Source organism: Eschrichtius robustus, chromosome 5 (assembly GCF_028021215.1).
Source record: "Eschrichtius robustus isolate mEscRob2 chromosome 5, mEscRob2.pri, whole genome shotgun sequence".
Classification (NCBI taxonomy): domain Eukaryota; kingdom Metazoa; phylum Chordata; class Mammalia; order Artiodactyla; family Eschrichtiidae; genus Eschrichtius; species Eschrichtius robustus.
In genome coordinates this window covers 26,919,854-26,942,880 of record NC_090828.1, presented here as the reverse complement: position 1 = coordinate 26,942,880, position 23,027 = coordinate 26,919,854, and the positions used below count along the sequence as shown (strand labels likewise).

The 23,027-nt window shown below is 37.6% G+C and overlaps 1 protein-coding gene across 1 annotated transcript in view; it reads right to left on the bottom strand.

The window, feature by feature from the left end:
• Positions 1–22,329, bottom strand: part of ACADL (acyl-CoA dehydrogenase long chain) — a 39,074-nt gene extending 16,745 nt beyond the window's left edge. The window contains exons 1-7 of the mRNA XM_068544537.1: positions 22,064–22,329; positions 17,880–18,035; positions 17,156–17,293; positions 9,534–9,698; positions 5,259–5,325; positions 872–1,036; positions 114–215 (exon numbers count right to left, since the gene is read on the bottom strand). Of these exons, the coding sequence (XP_068400638.1) occupies positions 114–215; positions 872–1,036; positions 5,259–5,325; positions 9,534–9,698; positions 17,156–17,293; positions 17,880–18,035; positions 22,064–22,140 (870 nt within the window). The 5' untranslated portion in view covers positions 22,141–22,329. The remainder of the gene's footprint in view (positions 1–113; positions 216–871; positions 1,037–5,258; positions 5,326–9,533; positions 9,699–17,155; positions 17,294–17,879; positions 18,036–22,063) is intronic.
• Positions 22,330–23,027: the final 698 nt, after the last annotated feature.

Here is a 23,027-nt window from a genome sequence, read left to right as displayed (position 1 = left end):
ACTCAAATGACTGGTTACATCACAAGTTTTGTAGGCATGGATTTATATAGTTCTATATTATTCTATTCCAGTCCATTATCTAATCAAAAGACGGACTCTTTAATACTTCTGACCTGTGGAAGCTCTTGCATGAGGTAATAGAAGCCTTTATTCTCTTCTCCAAGTAGGGCACTTGCTGGCAAACGTACATCTTCAAAGAATAATTCTGCAGTATCCTAAGAGATCATACAATTGAGTACAGAATTATCTCACTGAAATGCCCCAGTAACCTGATGAGGTGATTATTATTTCCATTGAAAAAACAAAAACAAAACAAGCTGGAAGCCAAGTTGGAGTGGTTAATGATCACACTGGTAAGTGGTAAACCAGGGATTCAAACCCAGGTCTACCTGATTCCAAAAGCGGCTTTCCCACTGCGATACACTGTCATTCTAGCTCTAATACTGTCCAGTTCTGCAGGTATTGAGGACTAAGGATTTCTAATGCATATCAAGTAAAACATGTTTTTCTTTTTGGTAATGAAAAATTACCAAATAGCAGAAAAAATATTTTCTGTTCTCATTTCATACTTTTCTTCAATTTCAAAAATAGAGGGTATTATCATGCAGTTAATTTTCTAAAGCAGATTTTCAAAATACCCTGATTCACTTCCATTGCTGACCACAGTTGCATAATCAGTGGAATAAATTTCCATAATCATCTCTGAAAAGCATATTTTAAGAATCCAGCATAGGAAGGAAGGTATGCTTGTGCTATATGTAGTTCTATATATAAAGCATAATTGAGTAAACTCAATTATTTATAAATAATAAATATGAATTATATTTATAAATGATTTATATTATGAAAACAAATTTACATTATGACTTACCTGGGCTTTTAGTCCCATTTTATGTAGCTTTCGTCCCTTGACAAATCCTTTCATTCCATTTTCCACCAGAAAAAGGCTAATGCCATGGGCAGGAGAGCGAGCGTCACGATTTGTGACTGCCACTACGATCACAACGTCACTTAGCCACCCATTAGTGATGAATACCTGAAAAACCCCAAGTATACTGTGATGCGCCACAATAACTCAGGTCCATGTGTAAGTCACGATCAGGGGAAAGTATACTCAAGAAGACTAAACCGGACAAAACATGCTTCATACCTCTCTCTGTACTCTCTCTGAATATCTGCAGTGTTGATTATTCATACATGAGGTTATTAAAGAGTAGGGGGAAATTAGCCAATGCTTCAAAGAATGAACTCTATTCATTTTCTTCCCACTATTAGTATTGTAAATAACAATAATAATTAACATTATTATGTTCTTTTCCAATTAAAACAAAATTGTCTATAAAAATGATAAACCATATTTTAGAAAGAAGTTTCAGGTGAGAAAACAGAATCTCCTTTGAATGGCACGATACTATTAAAGTATTTGTATTTTCAGGTTTATCAGTTTTTGAAAAGGCGTATTTTCGATTTCATGATGGATGGCCTACCTCTTTCCAAATGGCCTAAATAAGGAAGGTGCTGATTAAGAAGGGATAAAATAACAAAGAGATATTAGTTTATCAGATAATATTTATCCAGAAAACAAATATACACAGAGCAAATATGAATAATTATCTTTTCACTCTGTATCTTTCCTGGGTCCTCTCAGCCACTTTCCATGGCTTTAGTTGCTATCCATATGCTGATGACTCCAAATCTTTATCTAAGCCAAATTTCTTGCTAGGTTCCAGACCTGTATACACACCTGCTTCTGGATAGTTCCACCTGATGACTCAAGGAATATATACCTTCTCACCCCTACTCCTATTTAATGTTGAGTATCAATCTATTTTCCCTGTGTCAGTAAATCACATTATTATCCTGCTTCATATTCAATTTGACATCTAGTTCTCTCTAACCTATTTCAACACTTTTTAAATCCATTCACTTCCTTTCACTTCTATTGCCATTACCTTATTTTGGGCCTCATCATTTCCTGGTTAAGTTCCTACAACTGATCTCTCTGCAACTCTATTATCCATCAAGATGTCAGAGGGATCTTTCAAAAATGCAATCTAATCATACCACTTTCATATCTGAAAATTTTTGAATACCTCCTCATAGCTTCAGGATAAATTCTAAATCTTAGCAGGGCATATAAAACTCATCACAAATTGGCACTAGCTTACACTCCTGCCTTATCTCTTATCCAATTTTCCCCTCACTTCTTTTCTGTAGGTTAGCTCTACTGCATTACTTGCTGTCCCCCATATTCTAAGGTCTTCCTCATCTATGGGTCTTTGGAAATCTTGTTTCCTCTACTTGCGGGGCTCTTTCCCAACTCTGCTACAATGAATCCTATTCATCCTGGACAAAGTTCAGACATCACCTCTTCCAAAAAGTCTTTCCAGGGAATTCCCTGGCGGTCCAGTGGTTAGGACTCCACGCTTTCACTGCCGAGGGCGCAGGTTAATCCCTGGTCAGGGAACTAAGATCCTGCAAGCCACGCAGCGTGGCTGAAAAAAACAAAAACAAAGTCTTTCCAAATTCCCCAAGCTGGGTTAAGTGCTCCCATAGCACCCTGAATTTACCATCATCTTAGCATTTTCCAAGCTATATTCAAATGATCTAATTTTGTCTCTGTCCCTTTGAAATAGTACAGGTATAAAATGGTGTTGGTTACTCTCATCACCTACCATCCATGTCCTTTATAATAAGATTTATGCTCTAAAATCCAGAGCACTGATTCTTACAAATAATGGGAAGTGGCCCAATGATGCTAGTGTTATCTACATGACAGAAAATGAAGGCAGTGATGATGGTATGGTTGTAAGTGACGCAATAATAAAAGACCCTCAACATCTCTCTGTATTAGGAGCTCCTTGAGGGCAGGGACTATTTCCTATTCATATATCTATCCTCAGTGCTTAGTATAGTATTTGGCATATAGGAGGCCTTCAAGGATGTTTGTTGAATAAATGAGAAAAATATATTCCTCAAAAATAATTATAGGGAATTCCCTGGCGGTCCAGTGGTTAGGACTTTGCATTTCCACTTCAGGGGCACAGGTTTGATCCCTGATCAGGGAACTAAGATCCCGCATGCCACAAAGCAGGCCAAAAAAAAAAAAAAAATCATGGTAAAGATATTTTTTCCTATAGTGTTTCTCCATTATACCACTCCCTTCCTCAAAAACCATTCAGGTCTCCCAATTTCCTAACTGTCTAAGATAATAATGACCATTTGTGTAGTTGTCACAGTTGAATTGCTGAAATAGTGCTTTTTTGTTTGTTTTTAATCACAGAGCACCCAGGAATTAGTACCTTTATGTTACTAATATCTAATGTGAGTATTTCTACCATGACTGATACTCTTTCCTAATAAAATTATAAGAGAATTCTCTTTGTAAGAAAGGGCTTTCTTGATTTCTTTCCTAATTATGACAGTCAAAACTTTTAATAGGGCTGAGATTAACCCTAGTGAGGTCATTGTTTTTTTTATTTTTATTTTATATTTTGGTATTGAATGCCTATGCCATACGCTCTTTGTAGATGTGCAGATAGTACATAAAGAAAAAGTGTTATAAGGAAAAAGGGAAAAAAAAAATCTTCCATGAGTCCATCATATAAATACCATTGTGAACTTCCTTTCTGGTCTTTTTTTCTTTTAATATAGTTGAAATTATTCTATATTTACATTTTATATGCATACTTTACTTAAATGTTAGTATAATCTTTTTACTTAATATAATTATTTTCCTATACCACTAAAAATTTTGTGTTGATGCTTTAGTGGGTGCATATTAGATCATCTTATTGATGTAGTATATTTACTTACTCATTCTTTTACTTTTGCTTCCTCTAAAGTTTTTGTTTTTCCTAATAGAATTTTTGAAAATCAGAGGTACTTTCCTGGGTGGTTCCCACAGAACAGTCTAATTGAGCAGACTGGGCCTGCTTAGAAAGCTGGAGTCATAGAAGAGCGTGGTTCCCATTTCACTTTTGACCAAATACCCTACTCTTCTGTCAAAACAAGCCTTCTGTGTGCAAAGAGTTAATTGACTATATATTACAGTTAATGCTTTATTATAATCCTTAGTATGAATAATGTAGATGAATATTTCATAAAGTATATTTGAAAAACACCAGTAACTCAAGATAGTCTATAAAAAGAGAATTTCCTAGGGCAAAAGACATACTATATACAACTTTTAGAAGTTCATGATGCATATCAGCCTCTCAGAAAGTGAGAAGTAGAGCATGATTTCCAAATTTATTTGACACCACAGACATTGTTTTTCTGTATAATAACTATGAAACTAGATAATGGAATGGTTTTTAGAACTGGGCTACTCAAAACGTATTCATCAGACTGATGAACAGTTTGTCAGTCCACAAACTGTTATTAGTCCTTAACAATGTAAGTACGGAAAGTGACTGATTAGAAAATTTCATAGCAATTTAAGTGTCACAACATTCAAGCTTGTGATTTTGCAAATGCAAAGGTATTAGTCTAAAACTAATAAGAAATTTTTTTTTAAACGTTGAAGGAAAAAAAACAAAAATTAGTTCTTCACCAGGCTTTGAAACATTTTTAGCAAGATTTCCTTAGTGTAGACAATGAATATCTTTTCTTCACTTAATATTCAGTCAACAACAAATAGTTACTGAGTGTATACTAGACACAGTTTTAGGTAAACAAAAACCTCTGCCATCAGTGATATTAGATTCTGAAGGTTATATTTACTTCTGAGCCTGTCTGTAACCTTAATCAGAGGCGCTTTCCAATCTTATCAGTGGGTTGATGTGAGGCTCAGAAAGGTTGAAGGGCTCTCAAATTCCAACAGAAATATCTTTCTCTCCTAAAATCTTTTGAAACTCTTCTTGATATTTATTTATAAGTCTTTTCCTCCACTTCTTATCAACATCAAATTCATTAACTATTAACTATTGTTTGTCCCCTATTTGGACAATGTGAACCTCACCTTTTCCTTTTCTGGTTTGATAAGGGCTGTTTGGAAGCTAGAACAATGTTTTTCATATTAGTTAGGGGGCATGCAAAAGGAACATAGAAGAGGAATAGATTTCACGTAATATAAATGTTGTACAATTCTTACTGTCTCCAAAACAAAGCAGTTCAATTCCTGTGCCAACTCAAGTAAACTCAATTACTGTGTGAGTCCCTAGATCTCAGAGACTCAATGATGAGTAGTCTTTGAGGCTTTGTTACCCACAGCATGACTCTGGGGAGGAGGGCTATGGAAGCCCATCTTTACACACCTTGCTTCCATTGAGAATCCAATCACTTCCATCCTTTTTGGCATTTGTTCTCACTCCTTGCAAATCACTATAATTCAAAGGATAAAAAATTCATTAATTGGTAATAAATGAACTGTGCAAATGTTGTTATGTAAGTATGTATCTATTGTGATAATTCAAACTGGTTACACAAATATAAAAATTGACATTTAACTAATATTAGGAATGTTCACACAAATGCACTGAAAAGTCATGTCTGATATATGCTAAACTATTTATACAAGTGAATATTTGATTGAGATTACATAGACTAACCAGATTTTATAGAGCAAAACAAGGCCCAACTAGCATCCAAGACCCTCAAACTGGACTCAGAAGACATTTCAATGCCTACTATATACCTCAGATTATTTGCCCATGTACCTTTCCTGCCTCTGTTCACTTTGGTTCCTTCCCCTATATCTACTGTTCAAAAGCTTAGCTATTTAAAAGACTATGTCGGAAATTCCCTGGTAGTCCAGTGGTTAGGACTTCATGCTTTCACTGCTGAGGGCCCAGGTTCAATCCCTAGTCAGGGAACTAAGATCCCACAAGCCAGGCAGCACGGCCAAAAAAAAAAAAAAAAACGCCTATGTCTCAAATGCCACGTCCTCTAACAAGCCTGCTCTACAAGTAGAATAGGTTATTTTTCTAAATATAAACTAAACAAATATTCATAATTTAAATATGAAAAGTACAGGCAATATTCAAGACAAAGGAGAAAAATGAAAAAATTTTAAAAAGCAATTTTACCTACTGTAATAAACATTTTAAAAATACAACCTTCCAGTATTTTTCTATGGAAACAGATACACACATATATGTATTTCTATAAAATTGGAACCATACATATGATCCTGATCTTTGAATAATATCTAATGTTTTTCTATAAGAAAACTTTTATTAGTGGCATAGAATTTCATCATATGAATTATTGTTATGATATATATTTTTAAATACACAAGAATATTCTTTATTTCCACAAACAAGTATTCCGTCTCACTTTTTGGAAACGTTGACAGCCTTCTTCATTTATCTTTTAAGAGAGATTTAAGAGAGATTTCTTTACAGTAGGAAATCCAGCAGGTAGGATTCAACGATAGATGATTTCAGGGAGACAACTGGAAGTGGTGGTGCATCTAAAAGACTGGAGAACTCATATCCCATCTAAAGGGCTATGTCCCAACCAATAGGAATAAGGAATCAGAAATAAGAAAAACAGTATTGTCAGATGTTCCAAATTTTCAAGAAAAGCCATGAATATGGATGTTTATGTACATTTTTCTGGCTTTTAAAGTTGATTCAAGGTTTGTTTTTAAATTAAATAGAATAACCAAATTAAACACGTTCCAGGGCTTCCATAGGTCCCATGAACTGCCCCATCTGTGACTACTGCCTCATGCCTTTCTAGACCTCATGCCATGGTGATACAACCACTTAGAACTCAAGGGGGTAGATATCTGATATCCTTCTCTTATACACTGTAAAGTAATAAAGTATGATTTCTAAAACTAGAAATTAAGGGAGAAATTGACAAACTCAGTCATGACCAAAGGTCAGGGAAGGGATCTGAAACCAAATGCATTGGATTCATCATGAATTTTTTAAAGCAATCTGCTATTGTTGAAGACTTAGGTAGTTTCCACTTCCAATTTTCAAAGATATCCTACAATGAACAGCATCATATATTAAATAGTGTACATCACTTATTTTGTGAAAATTTTCTGATTCTCCTTTTTGTACATGGACTTTGTATTATATATCCCATGGCACTTTATCGCTCTCTGTATCATGCTAAATAATGACCCTTAGAGATAGCAGGTCCTAACCTCTGGAACCTGTTAAGTGTTACCTTATATGGAAAAAGGGTCTCGCAGATGTGATTAATTTAGGACTTTGAGATGGGAAGATTATTTTGGATTATCTAGATGGGTCCTAAATGCAATCACAAGTGTTCTTGTGAGAGAGAGGCAGAGGGAGATTACACAGACTAAAGACGGACATTACAACATGGCCACAGAGGCAGAGATTGGAGTCATGAGGCCACAAAGCAAGGAATGTCGGCAGCCCCCAGGAGATGGAAGAATCAAGGGATGGATTCTCCCCTAGAACCTCTGGAGGGACTGTGGCCTTGCTGATACCTTGATTTGGGGCTGCTGATACTTTGATTTGGGACCACTGATACCAAGTTTGGACTTCCGGCCTTCAGAACTGTGAGAGAATAAAGTTCTGTTGTTTTAAGCCACCCAGTTTGTGTAATTTGTTACAGAAGCACAGAGAATTTTCAGCAAATCAAGCAAGCCTTTGTGGGTATGTGTTTAAGTTGGGGATAAATCAAGATCTCTCATTGATACTTTTGCCTCTAGATGAGAGCTGACATACAGTGGGTTGGAACTAAAACATACTGATCGTGAGCTAATAAGATGCAATCAGGATATTGGGCATTAGGCCAGTTATCTTAGAGAGTGATCTTAAAAGCAAAGGAAGAAGATTAAATTCCTACTTCTTTAAGGTCACATTTTTAGGCAAAAAAAGTAAACACAACTTTTTTTTTGGCCTCACCATGCAGCTTGTGGGATCTTAGTTCCCTGACCAGGGATTGAACCCAGGCCACTGGCAGTGAGAGCTCCAAGTCCTAACCACTGGGAATTCCCAACAAAACCTTTTTATCTTGGCAAAATTAAATTTCTATACTGGCCTTTAATTATAGATTTATATCTGGGAAAGATAAGTACAATTAAAGCAAATTGCCAAGTAACACTATGGCATATTAGGACATTTAAAAAGAAGCAGCACTGGGACGTCCCTGGCAGTCCAGTGGTTAAGACTCTGCACTTCCACTGCAGGGGGTGCAGGTTCGATTCCTGGTCGGGGAACTAAGATCCTGCATGCCGCACCACAGCCATATAAATAAATAAATAAACAGCACTGACAAAAAAATTTAAAATATCAGGGCCTGATCTTGCAGAAACAAGTCTTGAATTTTCAATTACTGCTTCTGCCACATCTTTAAGTTCTTCCTCTGCATTTCCTGTTTCCCATTGGCCTGTTAGTCACTGCCATTTCCCTGACCATGCTGGCTTGTCAAATGACTGTCCCCTCTCTATACTTTCTTTTGCCATATAACACACAACTCTGAAAAAAATTAGTCTGTCTTTTCTGCCTCTGTTTTCTCAATACCCATCTCACTCCCTTCGAAAGTAACTTCTGCCTCTCCTCTCTCCTGAAATCACAATCAAAAGATCACCACTGGCTGCCATGACTCTTTCTCAATTCTCAACATCTCTGTGGCCTTGACATTACTAACTTCTCACTCCTCTCCTACTGCCTTTTCAAACTCACTTCCCCTCGAGCTCATGAAATAGCAGTTGTCTAGATTTCCTTCAAACTCAGTCCTTCTGTCTCTGTCGCTACATCTTCTGTACAGTTCCAAATGGAATGCAATGCCCAAGGTTTCCTTCTTGGTCTCCTTTTCATCCTTTCACTTTACCCCTAGAGGATCAGGTCCCACCACATGGCTGCTCTTGCAAATTTCTCAATTGTCAGATCTCAGTTTAAATATAACCACTTTTTATAGGTCTTCCCTAGCAGTCATATCTAAATATGAGTTCTTCCCTTCCCCACCAAACACACATGCACCATGAGTCTCTAACACAGCACCTTGTTTCCTTCACAGTACTTATCATAATTTAAATATATTTGTTTACGTGTTTCTTGTCTTTCTCCTCAATAAGCACAGAGACCACATCTGGTTTGATTACCACTGTATACCTGGCACATGGAAGGAACTTATTAAGTAACCATCAAATGACTAAATGATTTATTCATGTCCATTGCTTCAATTCTTTCTTATCTATGAATGGTTTTAAAGCCTATTGCCACCCCCAGCCTGTATCCAGACTTCCAAATCCATATTTTTAATAGCCTGCTGGACATTTCCATGTGAAATGTCACACCACATCTAAAATTCAACATGCCCCAAATTCAACACATATTCTAACATTTTATTTACATCACACTATGTTAATATCTCAAATACAACATAAAATACAATGTGCTGTGTTGTTATTTGTATATAATAAGGCCTTACTTTCCTACTGGAATTTGAAGTTACCTAAGGTTGGAAGTGACAAGGTGTTCATCTTTGTATCTGTCTTAGCATATCACTCAGAGTGTTGTATAAAGCAGGTACTGAGAAAACATTTGCTGTTAAGGCATTGCTTCCAGCATTTCAAAACCAACCAAATGTTGATTTACCTTCCAGCCCCAGGCTCTGTCATTGCTATGGCACCAATACATTTCCCTGCAGTCATCTGGGGGATGAAGTGCTTAATCTGTTCTTCTGAGCCATAGTTTGCAATATAGGGCATGACAATATCCGAATGAAGACTAAAACCTGGGCCTGTGCAATTCGAATATGCTCTTAGAAAGAAAAAAGAGAAGACAGTTTAAGGCACAACATAGTTATTTTGTTTTCTTTTTAGTTCTTTGATTTCTCAATTAGAAAACAACAACAAAGTACTAAGGGTCCTATCACATTATGTGGTAATAGATTGTCTCCCCACAAACCTACGAAGTTTCTGAAGGTTTTCTCTCTTTTTTTTTTACTAACCTTTTAATTTCTGGCTCTAACATAGTAACAGTGCTCTAGCAGACCTCAATGATCACTTATGTAATGAAATAAAAGATAAAACGTTTTAAAAAATTTACCACCTATAACTGTATTACCCTAACACAATAACTATTTTCATTTTAGCAAATGACCTTTGCCATAAGGATATACGTATTCTAACATAGCTGCAGTCATGGTATAAATTTTGTACTTACAAAATTTATCACAATAAATAGCTGCAAAATATTACAAACTGCTTATGTACTACAATATACTTTTTCATTGTCCTACTGTTGGACATTTAGATTGCTTCCAAACTTGGGGGATTATGATCTAACATGGAAATGATGTTTGTACATAGATATTATTTTTTATATTGGGTTGGCAAAAGGTTCCTTTGGTTTTTAAGTAAAAATAAAAGATAAATTTTTCATTTTCACCATGAACTCTATTGAACAACGTATTCACCCTTTTGTTCCATTGCCTTCTGCCATTTTTCAGGCAACTTCATAATTCCATCTTCCCAAAACTTTTTATCTTTTTGAGCAAAGAACTGTTCCAGGTGCCTTTTACAGTCTTCCAAGGAAATTAATTTTTTTTCCATTAAGAGAATTTTGTAAAGACCTAAATAAATGGAAATCGAAGGTGCAATGTCTGGTGAATATGGCGGAGGAATCAGAACTTCCCAGCCAATCTGTAAAAGTTTCTGCCTGGTCATCAAAGAAACACGCGGTCCTGTGTTATCCTGATGGAAGATTATGCATTTTCTGTTGACTAATTCCGGACACTTTTTGTCAAGTGCTGCTTTCAGTTGGTCTAATTGGGAGTAGTACTTGTTGGAATTAATCGTTTGGTTTTCCGGGAGGAGCTCATAATAGAGGACTCCCTTCCTATCCCATCATATACACAACATCACCTTCCTTGGATGAAGACAGGCCTTTGGTGTGGTTGGTGGTGGTTCATTTAGCTTGCCCCATGATCTCTTCCATTCCACATTATTGCACAGTGTCCACTTTTCATCGCCCATCACAATTTGTTTTGAAAACGGAATGTTTTCATTACGTTTCAGTAGAGAATCACATGCAGAAATATGGTCAAGAAGGTATTTTTGGCTTAACTTATGTGGAACCCAAACATCAAAGTGATTAACATAGGCAAGCTGGTGCAAATGATTTTTTTTTCCTAGGAATTTTCTTTATATTTCCACTTGACTTTTACATATTTTTTTTCTTATTAGTCATCCATTTTATACACATCAGTATATACATGTCAAACCCAATCGCCCAATTCATCCCACCACCACCCCCAACCCCTGTGGCTTTCCCCCCTTGGTGTCCATACGTTTCTTCTCTACATCTGTGACTCTATTTCTGCCCTGCAAACCAGTTCATCTGTACCATTTTCTAGCTTCCACATATATGCGTTAATATACGATATTTGTTTTTCTCTTTCTGACTTACTTCACTCTGTATGACAGTCTCTAGATCCATCCACGTCTCTACAAATGACCCAATTTCATTCCTTTTTATGGCTGAGTAATATTCCATTGTATATATGGACCACTTCTTCTTTATGCATTCGTCTGTCGATGGGCATTTAGGTTGCTTCCATGACCTGGCTGTTGTAAATAGTGCTGCAATGAACATTGGGGTGCATGTGCCTTTTTGAATTATGGTTTTCTCTGGGTATATGCCCAGTAGTGGGATTGCTGGGTCATATGGTAATTCTATTTTTAGTTCTTTAAGGAACTTCCATACTGTTCTCCATAGCGGTTGTATCAATTTACGTCCCACCAACAGTGCAAAACGGTTCCCTTTTCTCTACACCCTCTCCAGCATTTGTTGTTTGTAGATTTTCTGATGATGTCCATTCTAACTGGTATGAGGTGATACCTCATTGTAGTTTTGATTTGCATTGCTCTAATAATTAGTGATGTTGAGCAGCTTTTCATGTGCTTCTTGGCCATCTGTATGTCTTCTTTGGAAAAATGCCTCTTTAGGTCTTCTACCCATTTTTGGATTGGGTTGTTTCTTTTTTTAATATTGACCTGCATGAGCTGTTTATATATTTTGGAGATTAATCCTTTGTCTGATGATTCCTTTGCAAATATTTTCTCCCATTCTGAGGGTTGTCTTTTCGTCTTGTTTATGGTTTCCTTTGCTGTGCAAAAGCTTTGAAGTTTCATTAGGTCCCGTTTGTTTATTTTTGTTTTTATTTCCATTACTCTAGGAGGTGGATCAAAAAAGATCTTGCTGTGATTTATGTCAAAGAGTGTTCTTCCTATGTTTTCCTCTAAGAGTTTTATAGTGTTTGGTCTTACATTTAGGTCTCGAATCCATTTTGAGTTTATTTTTGTTTATGGTGTTAGGGAGTGTTCTAATTTCATTCTTTTACATGTAGCTGTCCAGTTTTCCCAGCACCACTTATTGAAGAGACTGTCTTTTCTCCATTTTATATCCTTGCCTCCTTTGCCATAGATTAGTTGACCATAGGTGCGGGGGTTTATCTCTGGGCTTTCTATCTTGTTCCATTGATCTAGGTTTCTGTTTTTGTGCCAGTACCATATTGTCTTAATTACTGTAGCTTTCTAGTATAGTCTGAAGTCAGGGAGTCTGATTCCTCCAACTCCTTTTATTTCCCTCAAGACTGCTGTGGCTATTTGGGGTCTTTTGTGTCTCCATACAAATTTTAAGATTCTTTGTTCTAATTCTGTAAAAAATGCCATTGGTAATTTGATAAGGATTGCACTGAATCTGTAGACTGCTTTGGGTAGTATAGTCATTTTCACAATATTGATTCTTCCAATCCAAGAACATGGTATAGCTCTCCATCTGTTGGTATCATCTTTAATTTCTTTCATCAGTGTCTTATAGTTTTCTGCATACAGGTCTTTTGTCTACCTAGTTAGGTTTATTCCTAGGCATTTTATTCTTCTTGTTGCAATGGTATATGGGAGTGTTTCCTTAATTTCTCTTTCAGATTTTTCATCATTAGTGTATAGGAATGCAAGAGATTTCTGTGCATTAATTTTGTATCCTGCTACTTTACCAAATTCATTGATTAGCTCTAGTAGTTTTCTGGTGGCATCTTTAGGATTCTCTATATATAGTATCATGTCATCTGCAAACAATGACAGTTTTACTTCTTCTTTTCCAATTTGTATTCCTTTTATTTCTTTTTCTTCTCTGATTGCCGTGGCTAGAACTTCCAAAACTATGTTGAATAATAGTGGCGAGAGTGGACATCCTTGTCTTCTTCCTGATCTTAGAGGAAATGCCTTCAGTTTTTCACCATTGAGAATGATGTTTGCTGTGGGTTTGTCATATATGGCCTTTATTATGTTGAGGCAGGTTCCTTCTAGGCCCACTTTCTGGAGAGTTTTTATCCTAAATGGGTGTTGAATTTTGTCAAAAGCTTTTTCTGCATCTATTGAGATGATCTTATGGTTTTTCTTCTTCAATATGTTAATATGGTATATCACATTGACTGATTTGCGTATATTGAAGAATCCTTGCATCCCTGGGATAAATCCCACTTGATCATGGTGTATGACCCTTTTAATGTACTGTTGGATTCTGTTAGCTAGTATTTTGTTGAGGATTTTTGCATCTATATTCATCAGTGATACTGGATTGTAATTTTCTTTTTTTGTAGTATGTTTGTCTGGTTTTGGTATCAGGGCGATGGTGGCCTCATAGAATGAGTTTGGGAGTGTTCCTTCCTCTGCAATTTTTTGGAAGAGTTTGAGAAGGATGGGTGTTAGCTCTTCTCTAAATGTTTGATAGAATTCAACTGTGAAGCCATCTGGTCCTGGACTTTTGTTTGTTGGAAGATTTTTAATCACTGTTTCAATTTCATTACTTGTGATTGGTCTGTTCATATTTTCTGTTTCTTCCTGGTTCAGTCTTGGAAGGTTATACCTTTTTAAGAATTTGTCCATTTCTTCCAGGTTGTCCATTTTATTGGCATAGAGTTGCTTGTAGTAGTCTCTTAGGATTCTTTGTATTTCTGCGGTGTCTGTTGTAACTTCTCCTTTTTCATTTCTAATTTATTGATTTGAGTCCCCTCCCTCTTTTTCTTGATGAGTCTGCCTAATGGTTTATCAATTTTGTTTATCTTCTCAAAGAACCAGCTTTTAGTTTTATTGATCTTTGCTATTGTTTTCTTTGTTTCTATTTCATTTATTTCTGCTCTGATCTTTATGATTTATTTGTTTCTGCTAACTTTGGGTTTTGTTTCTTCTTTCTCTAGTTCCTTTAGGTGTAAGGTTAGATTGTTTATTTGAGATTTTTCTTGTTTCTCGAGGTAGGCTTGTATAGCTATAAACTTCCCTCTTAGAACTGCTTTTGCTGCATCCCATATGCTTTGGATCATCGTGTTTTCATTGCCATTTGCCTCTAGGTATTTTTTGATTTCGTCTTTGATTTCTTCAGTGATCTCTTGGTTATTTAGTAACGTATTGTTTAGCCTCCATGTGTTTGTGTTTTTTATGTTTTTTTCCCTGTAATTTATTTCTAATCTCATAGCATTGTGGTCAGAAAAGATGCTTGATATGATTTCAATTTTCTTAAATTTACTGAGGCTTGATTTGTGACCCAAGATGTGATCTATCCTGGAGAATGTTCCATGCACACTTGAGAAGAAAGTGTAATCTGCTGTTTTTGGATGGAATGTCTTATAAATCTCAATAAAATCTATCTGGTCTGTTGTGTCATTTAAAGCTTGTGTTTCCTTATTAATTTTCTGTTTGGATGATCTGTCTATTGGTGTAAGTGAGGTGTTAGAGTCCCCCACTATTATTGTGTTACTGTCGATTTCCGCTTTTACAGCTCTTAGCAGTTGCCTTATGTATTGAGGTGCTCCTATGTTGGGTGCATAAATATTTACAATTGTTATATCTTCTTCTTGGATTGATCCCTTGATCATTATGTAGTGTCCTTCTTTGTCCCTTGCAATAGTCTTTATTTTAAAGTCTATTTTATCTGATATGAGGATTGCTACTCCAGCTTTCTTTTGATTTCCATTTGCATGGAATATCTTTTTCCATCCTCTCACTTTCAGTCTGTATGTGTCCCTCGGTCTGAAGTGGGTCTCTTGTAGACAGCATATATATGGGTCTTGTTTTTGTATCCATTCAGTAAGCCTGTGTCTTTTGGTTGGAGCATTTAATCCATTCACGTTTAAGGCAATTATGATACGTATGTTCCTATTACCATTTTCTTAATTGTTTGGGGTTTGTTTTTGTAGGTCCTTTTCCTTTCTTGTGTTTCCCACTTAGAGAAGTTCCTTTAGCATTTGTTGTAGAGCTGGTTTGGTGGTGCTGAATTCTCTTAGCTTTTGCTTGTCTGTAAAGCTTTTGATTTCTCCATCAAGTCTGAATGAGATCCTTGCTGGGTAGAGTAATCTGGGTTGTAGTTTCTTCCCTTTCATCACTTTAAGTATATCATGCCACTCCCTTCTGGCTTGTAGAGTTTCTGCTGAGAAATCAGCTGTTAACCTTATGGGAGTTCCCTTATACGTTATTTGTCGTTTTTCCCTTGCTGCTTTCAATAATTTTTCGTTGTCTTTAATTTTTGCCAATTTGATTACTATGTGTCTTGGCATGTTTCTCCTTGGGTTTATCCTGTGTGGGACTCTCTGTGCTTCCTGGACTTGGGTGGCTATTTCTTTTCCCATGTTAGGGAAGTTTTCAACTATAATCTCTTCAAATATTTTCTCGGGTCGTTTCTCTCTCTCTTCTCCTTCTGGGACCCCTATAATGCGAATGTTGTTGTGTTTAATGTTGCCCCAGAGGTCTCTTAGGCTGTCTTCATTTCTTTTCATTCTTTTTTCTTTATTCTGTTCTGCAGCAGTGAATTCAACTATTTTGTCTTCCAGGTCACTTTTCCTTTCTTCTGCCTCAGTTATTCTGCTATTGATTCCTTCTAGTGTAGTTTTCATTTCAGTTATTGTATTGTTCATCTCTGTTTGTTTGTTCTTTAATTCTTCTGGGTCTTTGTTAAACATTTCTTGCATCTTCTCGATCTTTGCCTCCATTCTTTTTCTGAGGTCCTGCATCATCTTCACTATCATTATTCTGAATTCTTTTTCTGGAAGGTTGCCTATTTCCACTTCATTTAGTTGTTTTTCTGGGGTTTTATCTTGTTCCTTCATCTGGTACATAGCCCTCTGCCTTTTCATCTTGTCTATCTTTCTGTGAATGTGGTTTTTGATCCACAGGCTGCAGGATTGTAGTTCTTCTTGCTTCTGCTGTCTGCTCTCTGGTGGATGAGGTTATGTAGTGCAAATGATTTTCAACCCTTGATTTGTATGTTTTGAGTATGTCGGCTATCTCCCAGGTGGTATAACGTTGATTGTTCTCAACTAATATCTCAGTTTGATCGCTATCAACTTCAACTGGTCTACCCGACCGCGGAGCATCGTCCAGCGAGAAAGCTCCAGTATGAATCTTTGCAAACCATTTTTGACACATTCAATCAGTCACAACACCTTCTCCGTACACTGCACAAATCTTTTTTTTTTGCGTTTCAGTTGCATTTCTACCTTTCATGAAATAATAAAGCATAATATGCCAAAAATGTTGCTTCTTTTCTTCCACCTTCAATATTAAAATGGCTACACAAAAATTCACCAATTTTAATACATCTTTTTTTAAATGCACACTAATATGACAGCTGTCACAATACAATCTAACAAAATTGTTTTGAATGAAGTTAAAGACAACTAAGTGCTACTAGAGCCATCTTATGGAAAAAACCAAACAAACTTTTTGGCCAACCCAATATTTAAGAGCAGAAATACTTTAATTTTTTATGTATCCATGCTTTTACTCTCCAAGGCATTTATTGTTCCAATATATAATGCCACCAAGAGTATATGAATGTGTCACTTTCACTGCAACCTTGTCAGCACTGGTTATTATGATTTTTCATTTTCACTAACTTTTGTACTCAAAATGATACCTCCAGATTCATTTAATTTGCATCTGATTGGTAGTAAGGGTAAACTTTTTTCATCTAAAAAACCTATTTTCATTTCTTTTTTGATGAATTGCTGGTTCAAATCTTTTGCCCATTTATCAACTGAAATCTTCATTTGTTCTTATGTATGAAACAGACACATGGGTCAATTAGAAATGAAACACCTATTTTAACAACTTAAAAGAGGATTTTCAATCTTATAAGAAGATTAGAAAACATTTTAAAATCATCACTCAGAAAAGTGAACTGATGAAACAAGACTCAACTTCAGATGTTTCCATACTTACTGCTCCTCCCAAACAACAGCTGACGAGTACAAGTCCCCCCCAATGCCACCATGACGCTCTGAAATATTGACACCAAGCAGTCCTTGTTTTCCAGCTTTTTCCCAAAGCTCCCTACTCACTTCTCCAGCTTTCTCCCATCTGCAAATAACAAACATTTTAAAATCAGAAAAATGTTTTTCATATTATTTAAATGGCCACATTTTGAATTTATGAATGATTTTGTTCAGGAATAGTCCCTTAATTTAAAGTAATTAAAAAGGGGGTGCTCTCACACCCTGTGACAATAGCAGGGCCCAACAAGAAAAAGAAAGATTCCTCTTTCCCAGCAAAGACTCAGTCATTGAAAAGCCCTGGACTCTTTGTTTACTCTAGCCCTCCTAACTTCCTTTTCCCCTCTATGAAAGTGCTCTCCTTCCCTTGCTGAGCAGCGACTTGCACATAGATCACCATGGTTGCGGACCATAAACCCATTTTTTGCGGGAGAAAAAACTGGCAGTCGATTAGGTCAACATATTTTTTAATTGTATATTTTAAAACTCATTTAAGAAGATTTGAACTAGTTTAAGAATCCCGTAATCTTACAGTATTATACTGAAGAGTGGTAAAAATGTTAATAAAGCTCTGAACACAGTACTTTTTCTAGAGAACAATGAAGAGCATTCTAGGAAATGGTCCTTCTTGGACTTCTAACGTGCATTACTTTCAAAGAAAATGTGCGACTTACTCTGCGTGATGAGGAATCACTTCTTCTTGAAAAAACTTCCTTACACTTTCCCGGAAAATGTCATGTTCTGAAGAGAAGATTCTTCTAATTCCTATATCCGTTAATCTTTTAGCAGAAGGAGTTTCTAAACGTTCCTCCCCTCCAGAATGAGAACATCTTAAAAATATACATACATTAAGAAAATTAAGTGAATTGTTACTCTTCACATCCAAATTAAAGTCACTGAACAACATGAAAGAAAGAGTCTGAAATTTGACAAACTGGTTCAAATTTGAGCAGCAGCACTTTAGGATCTATCTCGATTGGATGAGACTAAGAAGTAGTTTACCCTTATTCAACTCAGTCTTCACTTCCAAATCCCTAAAGAGGATGTCATGCCTAGAACTAATCACATGTTTGAGCTGAAGTAGAATAGTACTGTAGGGTGATGCCGATTAAATAATGTAAAATTCAAATAGTACAATAGAATAATACTGAAAAGTTTTCATGTAATGTACAATGTTTAAAATAATGTAACCCCCCCCATTAATAGTTTATCTAGAATCATACAATTTCAAATGGCAGGTGTACAGGATGCAAACTGTGTTGACTTTTATTGCCACATTACAATCTGGGTGTAAAGCAAAATCAAAGTGCCCACCAGTCTCTGTAGGGATTAGTCCAGAATTATTCAAGATCTTTGGAAACTGACCTTTTCTCTCCCCGCACCCCCACACCCCCCATATTAAGCTTAAAAAGAGACTGCTCTGTAGTTCCTTTTGTTCAATGGTCTTCAGATCGCCCCCTGCCCCGGCCGGGGGTACGCCTGAAAAGATTTTGAAACTCTGTGTACCACTTTGTACATTTTTAAGCTCACATCTAAAAAAACTTTTTATCATATATTCAAATATTACCAGAAGATGTTTTTCTGTTTTGCATCATATTGTTTTGGGTTTCTCTCTTCCTTAGTTGGACCCTGACCTGATCTGATCCTATCCTGTCCTTTCCTTCCCTTTTCTTTCTCTTCCTCTTCTTCTTCTTAGTCCAGAAAAGACCCAGTCTTGTTTATTGGCAATTAGGCTATTTCAATCTTTTTTCCCTTGAAATGGATTATTTTTTTCCAGTTTATATATCTTTCCTTAACGCAATGGACTGAATTTTGCCCGCCCCCTCCTCCAACCCAATTCATATGTTGAAGCTCAAACTCCCAATGTAATGGTATTTGGAGATATGGCTTTGAGGAGGTAATTACAGTTAAATGAGGTCATAAGTGTGGAGTCCTAAACCAAGAGGCTTGGCTTACATTATAAGAAGGAGAAGAGAGAGAGATAGCTCTGTGTGCATATAACAAGGAAAGGCCTAGTGAGGACATAGGGAGAAGGGGGCCATCTACAAGCCAGGAAGAGAGCTCTCACCAGCAAATGAACTGGCCAGCACCTTGATCTTGGACTATCCAGCCACTAGAATTATGAGGAATAGACTTCTGTTGTTAAACTATCCAGTCTATAGTATTTGGGTATGGAAGCCTGAGCTGATTAATACACTTAATATGTATTTTGTGTCATTTTGCTTTAGGCTTATCTTTTATATACAACTTTTAGTTGAGTTTTATTTGTTAATACAATCTGAAATGTCTTTTAAGTGGTAACCTTTAGCTGAGAACTTTTAATATTACATTTTTTACACCTGGTTTGCCTTTTATCTTCACATTTTTCTGGTTTGCTACTCTGTCATCCAACTCATCATTTTTAATAGCTTATTTATTCATTTAGCCAACAAATACTTTCTGAGTGCCTAATAGGTACTAGGAACCATTCAGGTAACTTGGGATACAACAGTGAGCAAGGGCCTTGCACACCACTGTAATGTTACAGCAAAAGAGACTAAAATCTACTTTATCCTATATTGAAATGACTCGTTCCAATTTCTTTATAATGCACACATTGGTCCATACTTGGGATTTTTCCTCAAGGAAAAAAATATGCTGAGACTAGGGAACTGGAGCTCTAAGACACTGAATCATTTGTCAACATAATTAGTAAATAATAGAGTGGAACTTATATCCAAGTCTGCCTGGATCTTAAAATTGTATATCCCATGTAACATTAAAGAAATCTTTGGAACATTTCTAAGTAAAACACACCAAGACACAGGAAAGTGAAAGAAGTGCCAGAAAGAACAGAGATTTTCAGATCAGTCAAAAGTGTTCAAGCGAGAACACGTAGAGGGAAGAAAATCAAAACACTTGGCAGTAACTTTGTTGGAGTATCCATTTTTTGCCAAGACCAAGGAACCCGTACAAAATAAATCAGCCCTTTTTCTCCCCATAAAAACCAGGAAATCTGTACTGAATAAATTGTCCATTGTTTTCCTAAAGCATTAAACTGCTACTCATCTAACAGGCTAGGCTCTAATTATTATTATTATCATTATTTTTAAAGCCTCATTTACATTATAAAAGGGAGACAGTCTCTGCCAGCACCTTCAGGTAGGGAGCTGGTTATAAATACACAATTTTGGGCCTCATCCCAGGCCAAATGAATCAGTCTGTACATTTGACCCTTGAACCACACAGGGGTTAGGGACGCCCAACCTCCATGCAGTTGAAAATCCATGTATATATACCCCACCGTCAGCCCTCCATATTTGTGCTTCCTCCAGAGCACAGTTCTGCATCCTCAGATTCAACCAACCATGGATTGTATAGTACTGTAGTATTTACTATGGAAAAAAATTCCAATGTAAGTGGACCCTCGCGATTCAAATACATGCTGTTCAAGGGTTGACTGTATTTTAATAACATTCCTAAGTGATTCATATGCAATTAAAGTTTAAGAAGCCTGTTATATTAAAACTAGAGTCCCTGACCTATTCAGAGGGTCCCTCAGGTCCTCCTTTTTCCAATATTCTTCCTATACTTCAGCCAAAATAACTTATCACAATTGACAATGCAGAAGCAGGTTTGAAAATCAGACTGTCTTCTATTAAGCCAGACATTAAGGAATCTACAAAAATGTAAAACTGTCACTCATCTCTTTTTTTTTGGAAAAGTTATTTTTCATAAAAATGTTATTTATGTTAACATGTAATGAGTTACTTTTACGTAAACTAAATATTTGTAAAATTTCCCAGTTTTGTAGATATCTATTGACATCAATGTCCATAGATAAAACTCACATAAACAAAAGATCTTGAAGGTCCTCTAATTTTAACGGCACAAAGGAATCTTGATACCAAAAAATCTGAGCATCACTGTCCTATGAAGTTCGGGGAAGAGCTTAGAAAACTACGTGTATCCGAATGTAAAAAGTCACTCCTCGGTGAAGCCCTCCCAGCCCTCCTCACGAGCAGCAGAAGTTTTGTTTCCCGCTCCCATAGAATCTTAGAGTTACCATAAGGCCGCCATGAGCTAATTTATCCATCCTGTCACTCTCATTAAATAGGGAATCCTCGGTGCTTCCAGCTTTGAGGTGTCAGACGGTACAGGAAGCTTTTGATCTTATAAACACGACCTTAATAGTCACTGAGCCACTTAGAAACTCTCTCCATTAATTCCTCTGCATTTACTTAATTAAAGGATTTGTTAAATCTCAAGTTAATTTCATTGTCTAACGGGCCGTCGCCAGGTCTTTCCTGTCCCAGGATATCTTCTCCATGACACTTGTCTAGGTCAGCGTCGCTGCAAGTGCTTTTCTCAAGATCTGGGAGGCGGTGGGAGTCCAGCTCCCAAGTTCACTATGGGGCGGTGCCTTTTTGCCACAGATCTAACTGGGCCAAAGGTCGTGGCTCGAACTCGTGCAACTATGGCCAAGGGGTGACTCCCCGCCCTCGCCTCGCAGGAACTCTTCGGAATGCAGACTCACGGTGCCGACCGCATGCCTCGGAACCAGACGGGTTGGACTGGGGCCAGAGAGGGAGCATTTAGGGCCCCTCCCCTTCGTCTGTCCCCGCGTTGAAGCTGCTAGGCCGGCGCCCCCGCGCTCGCCCCAGTGGGTCCGACCCAGGTTCTGGGAGCCAAGGGGCGAGGCCCAGCCCCTTCTCCCACCCTCTCTCGCCCCAACAGCTCAGCCCAAGCCCCGGGGGCCGATGCCGCCGGCCCCTCGAGCGCGCGCCGGCTGATTCCCAGCCCCCAGGAGCGGTGTGCGTGTAGCGGCCCGGCCCTGCAGCCTCCCGGCCGGAGCAGCTGGAGCGGGGCGGGCACTCACCTCGAGGCCGGCGGCACGCTCGGCGCACAGCGGCCGCCCCACAAGCGTAGGGCCCCGCGGAGGAGGCGTGTGGCCATGGCTGGGACAGCGAGGGGCGGCAGGGGCGACGGACTCGTCTCCTCGGTGACTCCGAGCGCGCAAGGCGAGGCGCCGGGCCAGCGGACTGTCCCCAGGACCTTCCTCCGTGCAGTCCCGCCGGAAAAACGTCGCGCAGCCGCCCTGGTAAATGCGCGCCCTGGGCGCCCTTCCGGAGCCGGGAGCCGCGATCCCCTGTGGCCCGGCGGCTGGCGTGTCGCCGAGCGTTGGGACACGCCCCTCTCTAGAATCTTACCAATGGAAAGATTCTAAACGCAAAACAGTTCAACTTTTCCCTCCGGCGTTTTCGTGTATCTAAGCTGTTCTTTTCAGAATTCTGAACCGCTTTGAGGAACAAGTGTAAGCTATGGAGCCTCGAAAATGGACCCAAACACAAACCCGCAAACTTACATGAAGTTTCTTTTCTTTTCTTTTCCTTTATTTTGGGGGGGGGGGGGAGTTCTTTATTTTTTAAAATTGAAGTATAGTTGATTTACAATATTAGTTTCAGGTGAAAAACATACCAATTCAAAAGTTGTATAGCTTGGACTCCAGTAAAAAAAAAATTGTATTGGAGTATAGTTGATTTACAATGTTGTGTTAGTTTCTGCTGTATAGCAAAGTGAATCAGTTATACATGTATATGTCCACTCTTTTTTTAGATTCATTTCCCATATAGGTAATTACAGAGTATTGTGTAGAGTTGAGTTCCCTGTGCTATACAGCAGGTTCTCTTTAGTTATCTATTTTATATATAGTAGTGTGTATATGTCAATCCCAATCTCCCAATTTATCCTTCCTCTCCCCTTTCCCCCTGGTAAATTTGTTTTCTACATCTGTGACTCTATTTCTGTTTCATAAATAAGTTCATTTGTACCATTTTTTTAGA